We start from the raw sequence: 18,260 nt of genomic DNA, 5'->3' as shown, positions 1-18,260 counted from the left end.
GCCCCGCCCCGCCTCCCTATTGGCTGCGAGGCGCGCGGCGGCGAAGGAGGGGAGGGGGCGGCGCCTCAGGAGGAGCAAGGGAGACGCGGCCGCCATCTTGTGCGTGCAGCGATAGCCAGTCAGCCGAGCCAGGCGGGCTGAACGGCCCCCGCGCCTTGGCGAGCTCTCCGGATTCCTCCCCCTCCCCGCCTCCCGCTTCGCTCCCGGTGGCTGTGACGGAGAAGCGGAGGCCGCCTCTGCCTCCGACGCCTTTTTTGTTTTTATTTTTCCTTTCCCCTCACCGCCCCCCTCCCGCGGGGGGGTTTACGTTGCTGCGCTGGGGGAAGATGAACGGAGGATAAATGGTGCCCAAGGCAGACAGCGGCACCTTCCTCCTCCTCTTCCTCCTGGTACTTAGCATCACCGAGCCGTTGCGGCCAGGTACGGGGGCCGGGAAGGGACATGCGGGGGGCTCGGGGAGGGGGCTTGGAGGGGGGAAGTGCGCGCGCACACGCAAGGGTTAAAGGGGTGGTGGGCCCCATTTGCAGGTGGGGGGCGGCTCTGGGATGAGCCCTTAGGGAGAGACTTCAGGCCCCCTTGCGCAGGAGTTTGGATCCCCCAGGTGGTTTCCCTACCAGCACCTATGCATTTTAATAATAAGGGGAGGGGTCCCACTTGTAGCTGAGGGGGGATCTGGGATGGGACCTTAAGGGGAGATTTCAAGCCCCCTTCCTCAGGAGTTTGGATGTTGCTAACGATCTCCCAGGTGGTTTCCCTATCTGCACCATTGCATTTTATAAATAAGGGGAGGGGTCCCTCTTGCAGGTGGGGGTGCTCTGGGATGACACTTTAGGGAGAGATTTCAAGCCCCTTTGCGCAGGAGTTTGGATGTTGCTAACGATATCCCAGGTGGTTTCCCTATCTGCACCATTGCATTTTATAAATAAGGGGAGGGGTCCCACTTGCAGGTGGGGGTGCTCTGGGATGACACTTTAGGAAGAGATTTCAAGCCCCCTTGCGCAGGAGTTTGGGGGTTGCCAAGGAGCCGCCAGGTGGTTTCCCTACCAGCAGCTGCACATTTTATAAATCTACAAGAGAGGTGGGGATTTAGGATACTGGGATAAGGTGGGTGTCTTGAGGGTTTGGCTTTTCAAATGGGAGATGGAGGTGGGGAGAGAGCACTGCCAAAGAGTGGGGGGATGTGGCCCCACCTCCAGTTGGAAGGTGGTGGCTCTGGCGTTCAACCTCGGGGCCTTCCACCTTCTTGCACTGGAGTTTGGGAGCTCAAAAAGGAGCACCTCTTCCCAGGTGGTTTCCCTATATAGCACCTGTGTGGTTTTATAAGTAAGGGGATGTTTAGGGTGTGGGTTGTCTTTGGGGATCTGTTTGTGCGATGGGAGACTGAGGTCTTGTGTTAGTGGAGAGGCGGATGGGATTCCCCCTCCCTCATTGGAGTGGTGACAGTAGGAAACCCCTGGTGGTTCTCCAAGAATATATCTGGGGTTATAGAGTATTTCATAGGCCTTTGCAGTCAATAATTGAGATCGGAGAGGATAAGGGGCAGTAGGATCTGGAATGTGTTACTATCTAGAATGAGGTGTGTGCACATTTGTATAGCCGAAGTCGGTTGTAAGATACGGAATTCAGATCTATTCAGGATATACTCAGGAATTGTGATGCACCGAGATCAGGAAGGGGTCCAAAAATGTCAGAGGGAGCTTAGTATATGGCACCAAGAAATGATGGGGTTGGGAGAACTTGATGACTCCTGTGGTTTACACTGGCATTAAAATCAAAACAAAAAACAAGCAGGTTGGTAAGAGAGAAATGATGGCACAGGGTAAAGTAAAAAGAGGAAGAGGAAAATAGTCACCTGTATGGAAGGAAATGGATGGGTGAAATGCTATGATAAAACCTCTGAGCCTATGCATTTGGAGCATATGTGGAAGATGGGAAAAGAAAAAATGGTTTCCCAGTGGAATGTTGTAGTGCTGAATGATAGGACAAAATAATCCTGTCCTAGTTGCAGTGTCATTTTCTTATTAAGCCCTGCTGAACAGAAGGTGATCTCCACTTTGGAAACTTCTGTTGGACCTGGCTGATGTGGGTGGCAGTATCTAGGACCCTTTTCAGTACTTCACCTGTTGTGGGGCTGAGGGAAAAGCAGGCTGCTTTCCACAGATTTTCCCTTTCAGTACTTGTTCCACCCAAGATTTGTCTGTAGTTTGCAATGCAAGCTGAAATCTAGAAGTGTAGTTCTGCAGGTAAGTCAGGAGGAGGATATCAAACTCTGGCCATATTTGGAGTAGACCCATTGAAATTAGCAGGCTGAAGTTCATTAATTTCAATGGGTCTACTCTAAAGAAGAATGTTGGATAATCACCCTTGGGTAGGAAAAAGGCCTGCTTTGTCTACCTGTCACTGTATACAGAAGCTACTTGGCAAAGGAATAATGGTGAGCGCATTGAGAACAGAGAGCTTTGTCTTGTGGTGGAGTTTTAATTGACTGATGGGACCTTTTCCCGTTGTTCTGTTTCATTTTTCTGTAGTGCAATTTGGCATTCTACATAGCTCTCAGAAAATGCGGCTGTTAAGTCCCCCCATCCCCCCCCATCCAAAAAATTTGCACCTAGCTGTGGAGAAAATTATAATGTATGGATGAAATTAATGGTGCGCCTTTGCTTCTTGCTAAGTTACATTTATTTGGAAGGAATCCTTATCAGGAAACAATCTGCAGAGGATATGATTTAGCATTTTCAAAGTAATATGACTAGAGTTACGTAAGTGGTCATTGTATGTGTGTGGTCGGGAGGAACTCCAGATTATATGGTCTTTTCAGAACTTGAACTTTTTTTAAAGTTAATCTTCTTCATGAAATGGTTTTGCCATGTTATATAACCTCATTGCATGCAGAATTTAACTGGGTTTTCCTGCCTTTGCTCTTATAAATAAGAATATTGCTGAGAACCCGAATGATCTCATAGAGTGGCTTGTTTGCTTAACTGCTGATGCACTCTATCTAACATGGAGCATAACATTTAAGATTTAATCACAACAATAAAAACCTTTAGAACATGCACCAGTCTTTAGGTGGTTTGCTTTGGAAGAGGCTTGTTGCCGTAATATTATCAAGTTCTTCATAGTGTGTTCTTTGCCCTCTTTTTGTTTTTAAATAAGTTTAAAATTTGGCTGTAAAATACACTGAGCTGACAAGTGGAGCTTTTGTTGCTTGGAGCAATAGTTTCTTAAAATTGTCTCCTACATCTTTTCCATCCTACAACTTGGGATTATATCTGAATGTGGAAAGTGGAACTTTGAACTAGCAAAACTGCACGTATATGAGGGAGAACCGTTCTTGCTGCTGAAGAGGCAAGCTGGTTTTTAAATAGGCAGTTGGTTTGCCTCTTCAGCGGTAGGAGAGGTGAAAATTAAAGCAACCTTTGCTTGCTCCCAGGGGTTTATCCATGTGCAGCATAAATCTTTGTTAGATCATGGCCTGGGTCCTTAATTAGTATGTGTGAGTGATTTTAATGGTGATAAAATCGTTATTTAAATATAACTAGTGAAATGAAATGGAATATTTTGGTCTGAATTAATGAAGTCTGTTGCCTTTTAAGCATGGTAATACCTAAAGGAAGCAGCAGCAAAAGCAAAGACTTCTTTCATGCATTTTCTGTAATTTATTATTTTCTCTGCTGCTTTGGTCTTCCTAATAAACAGATTCTGTTATAAGTGGTTCTCTCTTCCCCGACCCCTCCTTTAAAGCACTTGTTATCAGCTTGGGTAGCTGTACAAATTGAGACCTTTTCCTCTGATCTGAGGATCTTGTTCTTTCAAGAGCATGTTCCTGCAAAGTGTTCTTGGTGTTTTATTGTAGATACTACATCAGCTTTATTGTACAGCCATATCACAGAGACCTAGGGCTTTTAAATTTCTGAAGGAATTTCTTTTTACATTTCTTGGTCATTGGTATGTTAACTCGGTGGCTTCTTGTTTCCTATTAAAATAAAGAGTGCCACCTTTTTTGTTACTGATGAATGCTCATAGTTTTTTTAGTTTGCCATTTTAAGTGAAGGCTAAGGTCCTCCATATGATGAAGTTGAGGGGTTGGTATGTGTTCTCTGTATGGTTCTGTTTAAAGCAGGGAAGGGGAACCTATTGTCCTTCAGATGCTGTCCATTGCCTATGCTACATAGGGCTGCTAGTCCAAGGATGAAATCTAGAGGACCATGCATTCCCTATTCCTAATTTAAAGCCTTTAGTTCCACAGCATGGCAGAAATAACTGCATCTGGCCACTGTATAAAATGGGTTGTGTTGCTCTGCTGTCACATTGTATTATTGCCACATCATGCTGTTCAAAAACAAATTGTCCAGCCTGTTCAAAACTTGATTGTTACCCAGTTGTTGATTTGCAGCTAACTTGTTTATGAATGATTTCAGTCTTCCATTTTGCAGAATCAAGAGCGTTGTCATGCCCTTTCAGGTATCACTGCAGTGTAATAATTGAGCTTTCCCTACTGGGTTACACTGTGGTCCATTTTTTCACAGGTTGGTGGCCCTTGCTTAAGTCAGACTCCAAGCAAATCACACTAGTGCAAGCCTCCCTTTTCATTGTGCTCCAAACCAAGGTTTGCAGTTATTCTAGTTTTTTTTTTGTTTTGTTCTGTGCCACAAGGTGTGCTGGCCTCCCTTGTGTGTGCTTTGCAAGTTTTTGGTTTTCAGCATAGCTGATTCAACCACACTGAGTCAGCCCATTAATTCTTCTAGCCCAGAACTCTTTACTAGCAGTGGTTCAACAAGGAATGGGGTGCAGAGGCCCCATTCTGTTACCTAACACCACAGAATTACTCTAGTCCTTGTGTTAGGTGCTGCTGTCTTGCATGATCCACTTTCTTATCTGTCGCCAGCTGATTGCTCACATCCTTTTTTCCTTGAAACCATGTGCACCTTTTAGGATGCTGCTTCCCAGAGAGCAAAGCGAGATGAGATGGACAGGACTCCTTGGAGTGCCTGCCATACAAGAACTTACTATTAACCCCCTTTGTTGTTGTATGCTGATGACGTGGCCATCATCTCACGTTCCAGACCGGGTTTGAATTATCTGTTGAGGAAATTTTCTGATTACTGTTCTGGAAATGGTTTATCCATTAATTATGAAAAATATAAAATTTTTGTCTTCGAAAGAAGATTCTCCCAGTCTAAATGGGTGCTGGGTGGCCATAACCTTGAACAGGTAAAATACTTCAGTTACCTAGGGCTCACATTCCATCATACAGGATCTTGGAAGCACCATTGGCAAACCTCCCTTCAAAAGGCGGAGATTACAAAGCTAGCCATACATAGATTGTTCTTCACAAAGGGCGGCAAATATGTTCCAGCAGCCTTAAGGGTTTTCAACGCAAAGCCCGTTTCCCGACTCCTGTATGCAGCAAATGTCTGGCATAATGGGGACCTGCCAAAGCTAGATTGCTTTCAGGCAAAATTTATACGATCTCTGCTGCAGGTACCTAACTGCGTCCCCAACTCCGTACTTCTGTTGGAAGCTGGTGGATGCCCAATTTCAGCTAGAGCGTGGTGGGCTGCCCTAAAACATTGGCTCAGGATTTCAGTGTTTAATTTAAGGAAGGGTCTGTACCAACATTTGACCAATGAGGAATTTGTCAGCAAATGGCAGAGAACCATGGCTAAAAAAGCCAACTCTATTGGTCTGTCTCTCCCCCACCCCAACTGTATTACCTGGGTTATGAAGGTGCCCAAAAGGTTTTAAAGCAAAGATTATGGGACAATGCACACAGTGACTTGCGATCTCGATCACACGCAGTCTGTAGTCCGCTGGCAGCAGGAGTTCAATATGGGTATGTCTTTGAGTTAACATCTTACATCAAAAACCTGACAGTACCTAACTATCGAAGGCTTTTCACCAAAGCCAGACTAAATGTCTTCCCCTCTGCAGTGCTGGATGGTAGGTTGAGAGGAGTTCCCTACCAGGACAGACTTTGCTCGTGTGCTCACGACATCGATTCCATAAATCATATTTTGTTGCATTGTGTGAAGTATGAGCAGGCCAGGGCTGAACTGATACCACCCTTGCTGGTGCCTTTCCCGGGAAAATCAGCGGCTCACTATGTCAGGTTCCTACTGGAAGACCGGACAAAAGCTAGAACGTTGGCAGTGGCAAAGTTTTTATCGGTGGTTGCAAGACCAAATGAGCCCTATATTCTAAACAAAATGCTTGATTAACCTGGAGATAGGCTGTATGATCTGATTATTGATTTGTAATGTTTTGTTGGGTCTCTGGACCGTAATAAAGATTGTTGTTGTTGTTGATATTTCAAAGGCAACAGAATTACTATTAATAAGGGAGTGAAGATTAGGGTAATCATATTTAACATGCCGTCTTGAGCAGGTATGACAGCACTTTGTGGGATCTCACCCTGAGCCCCAGAACAATGATGTTGTGGGTGTACATCAGCATGCTTCTCCCGGGAATGCCATGGCAATGTTTAAATTTCCGTAAGCATGGCCAAGGCCAGTGGCAAAGCCTTGAATTTGCATGCAGAAGGTCCCAAGTTCAATCCACAGAGGCATCTCCAGATAGTGTTGGGAGAGAACCCTTCCTGAAATCCCTGAAGTGCTGCTGCCAGTCAGTGTAGACAGTACTGAGCTTGACATACCTGTGGTTTGACTCAGTCTTAAGGCAGCTTCCTATGCTCCACATGGGCCTGAGCTTCAGTACCTTGAAATTAAGGTAAAGGGACCCCTGACCATTAGGTCCAGTCTTGACCGACTCTGGGGTTGCGGCGCTCATCTCGCTTTATTGGCCAAGGGAGCCGGTGTACAGCTTCCAGGTCATGTGGCCAGCATGACTAAGCCGCTTCTGGCAAACCGAGCAGTGCATGGAAACGCCGTTTACCTTCCCGCCAGAGCGGTACCTATTTATCTACTTTCCCTTTGACGTGCTTTCGAACTGCTCAGTTGGCAGGAGCAAGGACCGAGCAACGGGAGCTCACCCCGTTGCAGGGATTTGAACCGCCGACCTTCCGATCGGCAAGTCCTAGGCTCTGTGGTTTAACCCACAGCGCCACCCGCGTCCCACCTTGAAATAAAATTTTACGTTACTCCTCCTCTGCCTGAATGACACCCCCAAAATCTGCTATTTCACATCCACCCCCTTACAAGCAGCTCCTTTCAAGAGGACATTTTCTCCCCGCATCTAAAAAAACAAATCTCTCCCTGCTTTTCTGCTTAAATTGTCCCTTTTCATTCCATCCAGAATTCTATTCCTGAGCTGAGCCATGATATGTATTTACAGCCCCAGGTACAGAATGTACCCTCTTCTTTCCCTCCATCAAAAAATGTCCATTCCAGGTCCTCCCCCCCCATGCTTTTTGTTTGCTAAACACAGATGCAGCCAAGTTCCTCTCAAAAACACAGGCTTTTGAGGAAGAGCAGGAGCTGCTTGGTAAGATCTTTGGTTTCCTGTTCTGTTGCTCAGTGGCTGGGAGAAGGAAGTCAGCAGCTACTCTTTGGCTGTGTTGCAGGTCATGGTATGTGAAGAACCTTGACTTAGCAAACCATACTGTGCATGGCCCACATGCCAGTGTTTCTGCTTTGCTTCTCCCTTGGCTCAAGTGAGTAAAAAACAAACCAAGAAGATGATAGCTTAGCATTATGGCTTAAGCCCAGGATCGTGGCTTTTTTTTTTTTACCTTGAGAAACCAGGATTTGTAAGCCAACAACAAACATTGTTTAAAGCTGGCTAGCCATCCTGTTTTATGGGCATAATATGAAGTTATCTCCTTCCTGGTTTGTTTACCAGCTCATCACAGGTAGGGGCTTCATGCAGGCAGTGTTCGAAACTCACATTGTTCTAGGCGCATTTTGCGGTGGAATTTCATTAGCGTGAGCCGTTTCTGAGCTCTGGGCGCAGTACTTCGCCTAGGTTTTCAGATTAGAACTGCAGAATGGAAGGAAAGGATAACCTTTTTCTCTCCCCCCCCCCCACTTCCAGCTACTCTATGAAGACTGGAGAAGGGACCCTCTTAAGAATATTACGGGGGTGGGCAGGAGAAGGACTAGACTATGTGAAAATATTTTAGCTGCAGTTCTTTCATTTTCAACTCTGTATACTTGTTATAAAAAAAGCGTGCCTAGACATTCTGTTGTTGCTCCTATAACTTAGGTTTAAGGTGCTATTGAGCTGCTAGCTTTCATATCTCAGTTTCTAACACTGTGTGCATGGGGTATAGTTTAAGCCAAGATTCTTTACTTTGCATAACAGTCATACCTCTTGTTACGTATGCTTCAGGTTAAGTCTTTTCAGGTTGCGTCCCGTGGCAACCTGGAAGTACTGGAAAGGGTTACTTCTGGGTTTTGCTGCTCGTGCATGCGCAGATGCGCAAAATGATCTCACATGCATGCGCAGAAGCGGCAAATCGTGACCCGCGCATGCGCAGAAGCAGGTTGCGTTGCTTTCAGGTTGCAAACGGGGCTCCGGAACGGATCCCATTCGCAACCAGAGGTACCACTGTACTTACAAATGTGGACTTTACCTGTGAGCCAAGGAAGGTGAGCAGATCTGCTGAGGTGTGGAGGTGAGAAGCAATAAGATATCACTAGAAGGGTGATTTAAAAATAGTGAACAGGTAGTGTTAGAAACAGAGATATGATAGCTAAGAGTTAGATGGCACCTTCAAACCTAGGTTATGGGTGCAACAATGGAATATTTAGGCCTGGCTTTTTATAAGAATACAAAGCTGGAAATGAATGAACCTCAGCTAAAATATTATGTTCATTTTTCACATGGTCTAGTCCTTCCCCTGCCCACCCCCCTAATATTCTTAAGAGGGTCTCTTCTCCAGTCTTCAGAGAGTAGCTGGAAGTGGAGACGCAGAAGAAGGCCCTTTCCTTCCACTATGCAGTTTTAATCTGAAATCTTAGGTAGCGCCCTGATCTCAGAAACTGCTCGCGCCAATGAAATTCCCTGTTGCAATATGCACATGGAACAATGGGAGTTTCAAACACTGTGACTGGGGCACTTTCTCTCACACTGCCCTCTTTTGTGCTCATACATTTGATGACAGTAGGGAGGTGAGAAATTGGGAAGCGATTGAGAGAGGGAGACCCAGGTGAGAGCTGGGAGATAAGGCTACCACAATGTTTGCAAGTTAATTGTGGTGAGCTTCTGGGAATAGCAACCCCGTTCCCAATTTTGTGTGCTGCCATTTTCTTTATTGGAGATTATTCTCTTTCCCCGTTCAGTTTTGAGCTGTTTTATTGTGTTGGCTTATTTGTACCATTTTCGTATGGATTTATTTTCTGTACCTACTGACATTATGATTGTTTCTAATTTTCCTTAATATGCATTTTAATTGTTAGTTATTATGGTTCATTTGGTTGTGAGCCACTTTGTGCACCATTCTGGAAAAGTGGCATACTAATAAACAGATGATGATGAGGATAATAGCAGAGGCGTGCCCCATCTCCCAACTTTCTCTGTTCTCCCTTCTTAGCTCATGCGGTGTGTGCAAGTTGAGACTTCACTGCCACAAACATAATTTTTAAAATACTGACCAGCTAGTTGAGCTTTGCTGAGCTGTTCCCAGCGACTGACTCTCCATTTCAGCGACCTGCAGCTTGGAGCTTGCCAGCCCTAAGGGATAGATCAAGACTGTTTGTCTTGCTCCTAGTACTTCCTTCAGGAAGTGCCTATGAGATATCATTTAAAACTATATAATTAGAGAAACATCAGTACTTCCCGCACTTGAGGCCGAAGATGCAGGAAAGTGCTACAAAGGTGCTTAGAAGTAAGCTGTATTCCAAAATATTCGGAAAACCAAGGGGCAATTACGGAAGGCCATGTAATTAGAACACTTCCTCCCCTTAAATTCAGATTTCTTTTGGGATTTTCTAGAGAGAATAATTTTCATAGTGAAGATTTTTTTTTTTAATTAAAGGACTATATTATTAAGGTTTCTGTCTTGCTTTATGTTCCCATTATGGCTACTATGTAGTTCGTAATACTGTTCTCAAATCTTTCTGAATGTAATAATCACTATGCAGCATGAGGCTTAGGCCTGAACTTGTATCCTGTGACTCTGTTTCTGCCAGTCAAGTAATCCCTTTTAGCTTTTCAGTAAATCTGTGCTAGTCTCGTTCCCATATTACTATGTGCTTATATTTACTCCCCCTGGGATTGGTGCCCTTCTTATTCTCCCTTGTCATGCAAAGGTACCAGACGTACAGAACAGACTCGCGTGTGTGGGTCTCCATTTGACTCGATGGCTATGAATGCGGGATCCTCGCATTCAGCAGCTACCATTTAGTTGTAGGAGTTCCTTTTATACAAATGGAGCTGCATGCATATCGCTCATGCTTGGAATTGGCAGTGTTGACAGGGCTGCTTTGCTTGCTGTGGATATGCAGACTTAATCCAGGTTCCTTTTTCTCCTTATCCCTGTAGGAAGCTGCTTTTTATTGAGGCAAGCCATTGTCTAGCTCAGCATTGCCTACATGGACTGGCACTAGTGGTTCAGAATCTCCCTGCAATACCCCCCCAAACTACTAATCACAATGGCTATCCTCTGTGCTTGAAATTTGCCATGCACATTTGCACCTGGCTAACAGCCTCTTGGGACGTGGGTGGCAGTGGGTTAAACCACAGAGCCTAGGGCTTGCTGATCAGAAGGTCGGCAGTTCGAATCCCCGTGATGGGGTGAGCTCCTGTTGCTCGGTCCCTGCTCCTGCCAACCTAGCAGTTTGAAAGCATGTCAAAGTGCAAGTAGATTAATAGGTACCACTCTGGCGGGAAGGTAAATGGCGTTTCCGTGCGCTGCTCTGGTTTGCCAGAAGTGTCTTAGTAATGCTGGTAATCACATTACCTGTGACTGGACCTAACGGTCAGGGGTCCCTTTTACCTTTACGCATACCAGCCGCTTGCGACCAAGTGAAGATGCCCAGGCACCAGGATGGTGCCTGATGTCTCTATCATCTGGAGGCGCATGCCTGGGGATCCTTGGAACTTCTCTTTTTTTCGCACATTTGCAACACATCCTGTGGAATTCTATCCATTATATCCACACAATCGGAGCGAATAACCGAAGAATTAGGTTGGAAAATACGACTTTTGAGCGGTCTGGCCCCCCAATGGCGACTAGACATTCTGTTCTGACTGTAACCCTGGTTTTAAAGAGCCATTTGGTGCTCAGCTTGTATATCTTAAGTTTCTAACACTGGTTGCCCTCTGCCTCCAGTAATGCTTCTGAATGCCAGTTGCTGGAAATGGCAGGGGGAGAGAGTGCTCTTGTGTTTGCAGGTTTCCCACAGCCATCTGGTTAGTCATTGTGAGAACAGGATGCTGGACTAGATGGGCCATTGGCCTGATCCGGCAGTCTCCTCTCAGGTTCTTATGAGATGCCAGGGCGTGCACCTGTGACCTTATACACAAAAAGCATGTGCTCCACCACTGAATCTACAGCCCTTCCCCTAAGTCAGGTGATGGATGCTATAAAAACCAATATTACCAGCTGTGTGTTTGTCTAGTGTTTGCATGTCTAAGCTTGCATGTACACCTTGCTCCTGCCGTGTGTGGATCGAGGCCAACCATTTTTCATCATGGCATCATTTTATTACATAGTTTAAATATAAGCACTCAAACATCACTGCTTACGTGTGTAATAGCAGCAGAGAAACTTACCAATCCTGCCCTTGCCAAGCTGGTGTAGCGTTAGAAACTCAAATATATAAGTTATGCCCCAGATGACTCTTGTGTATTTTGCAGCCTTTTAGTCTTGCTGTTCAGAATTTTTATCCGCGTCTGTTTGTCTCTGCCAGCCAAAGATAACCCTGTGGTGGGGCACATACTCTGTGTCTGCCAAAAGGTGCAGGGTCAACCCATCACTTCCTCTTTCTGAAGCTTTGGGAAAGCTGTTGACTATCAGTGTGGAGGAGGCAGTATTGAGCAGGAGGTAGAACAGTGGTCTCTCTTTGCGTGGCGAGTTCCCGCCCCCCACCAGGATAAATAAAGACACGAGACACCATAATTTAAGGTTAATTGGGCGAATTAGGCCACAACTTTATTGAATTCAGGAATGAGAGGCATTGGCTTAGGCATTGGTCCTAACGACTATCTGGCTCCAACCCATTTGCTGGAGACACAGGGAAGGGTTAACACTATATCGGGGGAGTCTCCTGCCGAGGCACGTTGACTAGGAGCTCCCCCGGGTCACTGCTCTGGGGCGTGCCTTTGGCCCACACCTCCATAGCCCCCCGGAGTCCTTTAACGGACCACCCTTTGCTCACTGGGGGGAGGTGATGGTGTTCCTCCCCCCCCACATCCTCTTAATCCCTTCTTACCAATGCCTAAGGCCAATGCCGAGAAGTTGTGACGAGTTGCTATGAGGTAGGCGAAAAACTAAAAGGTCAGAAATTGCCCATTGGGAAAAATTCCTACCATACCCCTTGCGGCGACAGACCGAAGTCCATAGCAAAGTCAAAGACGTACCTAAAGCCTACTTAAAGGGAGGGAGGGTGGGAAACGTGATGGGCGAGCTGACGAAAAGAGGGCGAGCCCCCTCCGTGCCGGCCCTAAATAGGGCAGGCCACGCCCCACAGCCAGGTGATTGGCTGGCCGGGGGGCAGACCTGGCCGGGATTCCCCTGCTCTCGCGGGGTGGGCGTGAAGCCCGCAACCCCACCTCCTGGGCAGGCCGGAAGTGGCTTTATTTAAGAGAGCTTTGCAATTTTCCTGTATCTGATCCAGTGATCTCTCCGGTCCATGAAAACATGCCACAGTGTATATTCTAGTCTTTAAAGGTGCCACAAGAATTTTATTGGTGTATTTTGAGGATGACCTCCATTTCTTACGCTAATTGACATTGGATTTAGCTAGTTTCTGTAAGAGAGAAGCCTACCGTTTCCTTGTTGAAGGTTCTAGCTGTAAGAGTAATATGGCTTGAGAACACTAAAAAGTTTGATTGAAAGCCTGAAATGATCACGGCAAGTCCTATTTTATCATAGAATTTCAACATTGGAAGGAATCCTGAGGGTCCTCTAATCCTACCCCCTGCAATGCAGTTTGATTGTGTAGAACTTTGATTCAGATTATTGTAGCTCAGGGCAATTGCAATGCTTTAATATTTTTCAGAAACCTGTTATTGTTCAGTGAGGATTTAACACAGGCTAGCTTTTTAGAATATTAATCTTATCAACAGTCAGCAAGACCAGCAGACTGTTATGTAGGGTCACTGGGTTTTTAGCAGGCTCTTAACCAAAGTTTCTTAATAGCTTCTCCCCACAAGATGGAATAATCAAGGTTACCTGGAGGAAATTAAATATTGTTAAAATCTTGTGTCTCGGCTAATCAACATTAGCTATGAGGCTTACCACTGCTGGTATAATTAAAAATTGATTTGAATCTTGTTTTCTCATTAACCGGGATAGACTTTGATTCCCGTTTAATGGAGTTATACAGTTTAAGATATGAAGGGGCACCACAAACACGGACTTGTTTTATTGCCCATCTCTTATGTGTGGTTGCAACCAATCTCCTGCAGGTTCTGGGTTGCCCAGAAGGATTGGGAGATGGTCAGGGCTGTCTGTCATTTGTGTCATAAATTTAGATGTTGAAGCATCAATATGATTTTCTACTGCTTCTTCTTATATCTTCTACATTTTTTAAAGCAGATGAGACCTGTGGGGTAGAATCTGCGGGGTGCCAGAGGTTAGGGGGCATTTGCTTCTGGAGAGCTGGCAGCAAATATGTGGATTCTTGGAGTAGTGGCCTTCTTCCTCATCCGTTTAAATTATCTAAACTTGTATTCTACTATCTACTATCCAGTATTGTTGATTTTAAAAGAGCTATTTTAAACTGCTTATTTGAATTTGGCCTGTTTGAATAAAGTGCCTTTCCAAAACTGGCTGCTTTCACTTATTTGAAGAATGCTTATAGTCATAGAATTGTAGAGCTGGAAGTAGTCCAGTCCTCTGCAATGCAGGAATCTTTTGCTCGACCCCACCACGAACCTGAGCTTCTCATTCTCTACCAACAGATTAACTGTTCTATGTAGGGAAAAGAAAGCCAATAGAAGCCAAATTGGGCTAGCTTTGCCTAGCTATGGAAGGGAATGCTCCCTTGGAGAATAACATCCTACTTTCCCATTTTGTGGGACTTTGAAAAATGCCAAATTTAGCTTTGAAGTGGTGGGATTCTAAACTGGAAGAAGAGGATCTTCTATCACCTGAAGATGTGACTTTATTCCCTGTGGGAATGTTCCCTCCAACTGCTAGGTAAAGCAATTCATTTTGGCTTCTGTTGACTTTTTGCCTAGCCCAGTGTTTCCCAACCGGTGTTCCGCGGCACACTGGTGTGCCGCGGAACGTTGCCTGGTGTGCCGTGGGAGGGAGGCGGGCGAGTCGGGCGGCGAGAGGCGGGGCGGCGGCGGCGAGGAGAGGCCGCCCAGCGTGGGGCTCTCGCCGTCTGGCTGCCTGCGTGGCGCTGACGTCACGGGGCTGTAACGTCGAAAGAAACCCGGGAATCCAGGCTGCGGACAGCCAAACTTCGCCTTTTCTCTATGGCCAGCTTTCATCCTATCATATGCTAATACGTCTACGGTTGAAGCTGCGGAAGGGCGGAAGTTCCTGCGGGGAAGAACCGTCCAGTGAGCCCCGCGATCTTGGGAAGCTGAGTTCCCCCCTCGAGAACCGCCCCTCTCCCGCCGCCCTTCTTCTTCTCCGCTGCCCGCGTATGGTCCCGCCGCGTAGCATCCTCTCGGCGCCCAGAGCCCGGGGGGCTTCCTGCTTGCCATGGCGAGCGGCAGCAGCCTGGTGGCGGTAGCTGGCCTCGCAAAAGCTCCTGCCGCTGGAGGCCCCTTTGCGCCCGCCGGCCGCCTGTCGGCCGCCTGCTCCTGGGAGTGCCGGGCGGACCTGGCGGGAGTCCTGCGCCTCGTCCCGGAGGGGGAAACCGACCCCTGGGACCCCCGCTGAACGGGTGAGGAAGGCGCCCGAGACTGGGGGGGGATACACATGCCCCAGGTCGCGGGCCTTCCTGTTCTCTGGAAGGAGCCCCGGGAGCCGTGGGAAGGAGGCGAGGGGCAGCCGAGACGGGGCCTCGAGGGGCTTGGCGGGGGGCTGCCTCTCTTCCAGACACCCCCCAACCCCCCAGAATGACCGCCAAATGCTGAACAAGCATCAAACAACCACAGAGGCTTCCGCGTCGTGACCCAGCGGGCAGAGTGTAGGTGTGTTTTTGCACGAAAAGGATCCCAGGCACATCAGTTCCGGGGGTTGATCCCTGCCTTGGAAACCTTGGAGAGCTCCTGCCCTCCAAGTGCAGACCCGCCGCTGTCAACTTTTTCCACATTGAACCCAAACATATTGCACTTGGGGGACCAGCTTCTTAAATCTTTGGCCATATAGTTTGCACGGTTGCACTTGGCACTGCGACCCAATTTGGATCAATTGGAAGACCAGTGGGTGTAGCAGCAGCCTGGCAAGAATAGGCTCTTGTCCTCATTCCACTTTTTCAATCCACCCTTCCCCCTCTGGGGTAGCTTTACTTGCTCTAGAACAGTGGTTCCCAACCTTTTTTGGGGCCATGCCCCACCTAAACATCTCTAAAATCCTGCCCCCCCCATGACGTATAATTCTTATTATTCAAAAAGTGAATAAGTAAAAAGTGACCTTTCCCCATCTGGCATGGTGGTGTGCCTCGAGATTTTTTTCATGAAACAAGTGTGCCTTTGCCCAAAAAAGGTTGGGAAACACTGGCCTAGCCTACCACCTCAAATTAAATCCCTCCTCTTCCTAATATAAAGGACTCCCTCAGATCTATTGATTCCTGTTTCCCACCTACCAAGGAACCAGTCTGTTTTGCCTGGGGCTGGAGACAGTCTTGGGTAACAGCCAGGTCTCCCCCCCAGATTAGGAATCAGCCATTGTTAAGCTCCTTTTTCACAGCAGGCCTTTACTGCCACTTGATACTAGCATCTAAAAGAGCCTTTTTTTGAATGTCTGCTTCTTCCTCTCGTATTCCATCTTCTTCCCCCATTCTATCTTGGGCCTGTGGACCACATGACCATGACTTCAACATCAGCAAAAATCCCCCCCCCCCCGCATTGCTCTGTTTATCATCTAACCTGATATTGTTTCCTGAACAGTTTTATGGAAAAAACCAACCCCATTGTTTCAGAAAAATGGTCACCTAATGAATGGTTGCAATATCAGTCAAATTGGGCAGTTTCAAAATGGTAACTATCTTAATTCCAGGTGACTTCCCCTAAGAATCATATGCACTAATTATCTGACTCCATACAGACAGTATTCTAAACTGGTTTGGAGGTTTGGGCTCTCATGCTTCTTCCTCCTGGTTCTGGTTAGCCGCAAACCATAGTTTGGTGATGCATCCACATGTGTAAACCTTGACTTGCTCAAGCCATAGTTTGCCCAGATCCCAAATCGCTGTTTGCAGGGAAGTTGTAGTTTACTGCATTTGGATGCATCGACAAAACATGGTGTACTGTACACTAACCAGAAACCGAAGCTTCTAATTTCACCTGCTTGTGCGCAGATGAAGGTGGACAACGATGAGGAACATGTGATATAAGATTTGCTGTTGTTCATTACTGATTATGAATGCAGCCCCACCTCTTTCTAAAGTGGGGTAGATGGTATAGTTAATTAAAGTACACATAATAATTCAACATGCCAAATGAGATTTAGTGCACTGGAAAAGTTCCTGATTCAATTCTTTATTTTTTGGAGAAGCCACATAGCTGTCTACTAAAAGTAGCTCATCGAACAGGGACATGAAGAATTTTGTGTCAGCTAATTACAGAATCTTTTTAGGTTCCAGTAGCTGGTGCTGAATCCTGAATTGAAAGGAAAAGAACATTTAATACTATTTTTTTGGCAACATTTTTTGCTTCTGTTGCACTTTTTTTTGTACATTAGAATCTTATTAAACTTTATCCCATTGCCTGATATGATGCGACAGCATAGCAGAAGTACCCAACCAGTTTCTACAGGTGGCAAAAGATGTGAATTTGTGGATCCAGAATAAAGCAAATTCAAGCTTCAAGGAGAATATTTCAGCTCTTTCTCTAAGTGACATGTTGCTTTCTTCATATTTATTTACCTACTTGATTTATATAGCAGAAGTACTCTAGGAAGGCAGGGTGGTGTAGTGGTTAGAGTGTCGGACTAGGACCTGGGAGATCAGCATTCAAATCTGCCCTTAGTCATGAAGCTCACTGTTTGATCTTGGGCCAGTTGCAGCCTCTTAACCTACCTCACAGGGTCATTGTAGGGATTAGCTGAACCATATATTCCTTGGAGCAAACGATGGGAAATAAATGCAAAAGATAAGCGCTTCTTCTAACCTGCTTAAGAACGCTGGAGGGGTCAGCCAGATGGAGATGTCTGTTGCCAGCCGGGCATCTCCACATGGCAGTGTTCAAAATTAGCCAGGTGCCAGACATGTTTTGAAACTGGCATGGGTCCAATGGCAACCATGTGGAGATTGCTGGGTGCTAGGTTGACGACTCGGGAAGGCGAAAGGTCCCTTAGAGAAGGATCTGAAACATTTCCCTTGAAGCTTGAATTTGTTTTATTCTGGGTTGCATTATTTGATGTTTTAATGTAAACTGCTTTGAGACTTGTTCTTTAAAATATGGTTGCATTTGGACCCATGCCAGTCACAAAACATGCTTGGGGAATTTCGAGTATGGCTCTCCCCGTGTATTTGCATGGGGATAGTGTTCCTGTTGCAATCCAACTTGGATCAGGCCGTGGCCCAGCAGCTGAAGACAAGTGAGCTAGACGAGCAAGTGGTCTCATTCAGTATAAACCCGCTTCCTGAGAAACATCTAAGCAAATGCCAGTGAAGGATTGCAGGGAGCCTCAGCCGCATTGTGAGAGGTTCTGTGCAAATGTAATTAAATGATTCGTCATAGATGTCAAAGAGCTGCTCCCTGTGAAGTGGTCCTGAGTGTATTGGCTGTTGTGTTCCAAGTGCGAAATGGGCCCTGGCTGAGCAGACTTGGATGGCTGCCTGGGCAGCTTTGTCCTGACCACCCACACTGCGAATCTTGATTGGCCCAGGAGGCACGTCTTAACTTGGCATCATTTCCTCTCATTCTTTCAAGTAGTGATAGAAGAAGGCACACACCATCCTTTTTGCGTATTTATAACGGAGCTGGTCTCGCTCCTAGTGCCAAGCACATTTGGCTACAAAGTGATATTATCCGGTAGAGCAGAGGTGGGAAACTTTTTCAGCTTGGGATCT

The 18,260-nt window shown here is 46.4% G+C and overlaps 1 protein-coding gene across 3 annotated transcripts in view; it reads left to right on the top strand.

Moving 5' to 3' along the window:
* The first annotated feature begins 65 nt into the window (after nt 1-65).
* Nucleotides 66-18,260, top strand: part of DGCR2 (DiGeorge syndrome critical region gene 2) — a 61,968-nt gene continuing 43,773 nt past the window's right edge. For all 3 annotated transcript variants that reach the window (XM_081893378.1, XM_081893377.1, XM_081893376.1), the window contains exon 1: nt 66-420. In XM_081893378.1, coding sequence (XP_081749504.1) covers nt 342-420 — 79 coding nt within the window. In that variant the 5' untranslated portion in view covers nt 66-341. The remainder of the gene's footprint in view (nt 421-18,260) is intronic.

This window comes from Podarcis melisellensis, assembly GCF_964234715.1.
Source record: "Podarcis melisellensis genome assembly, chromosome: 16".
Lineage (NCBI taxonomy): Eukaryota > Metazoa > Chordata > Lepidosauria > Squamata > Lacertidae > Podarcis > Podarcis melisellensis.
The sequence above is the reverse complement of the archived record's forward strand: the minus strand, read 5'-3'. Positions and strand labels throughout refer to the sequence as shown.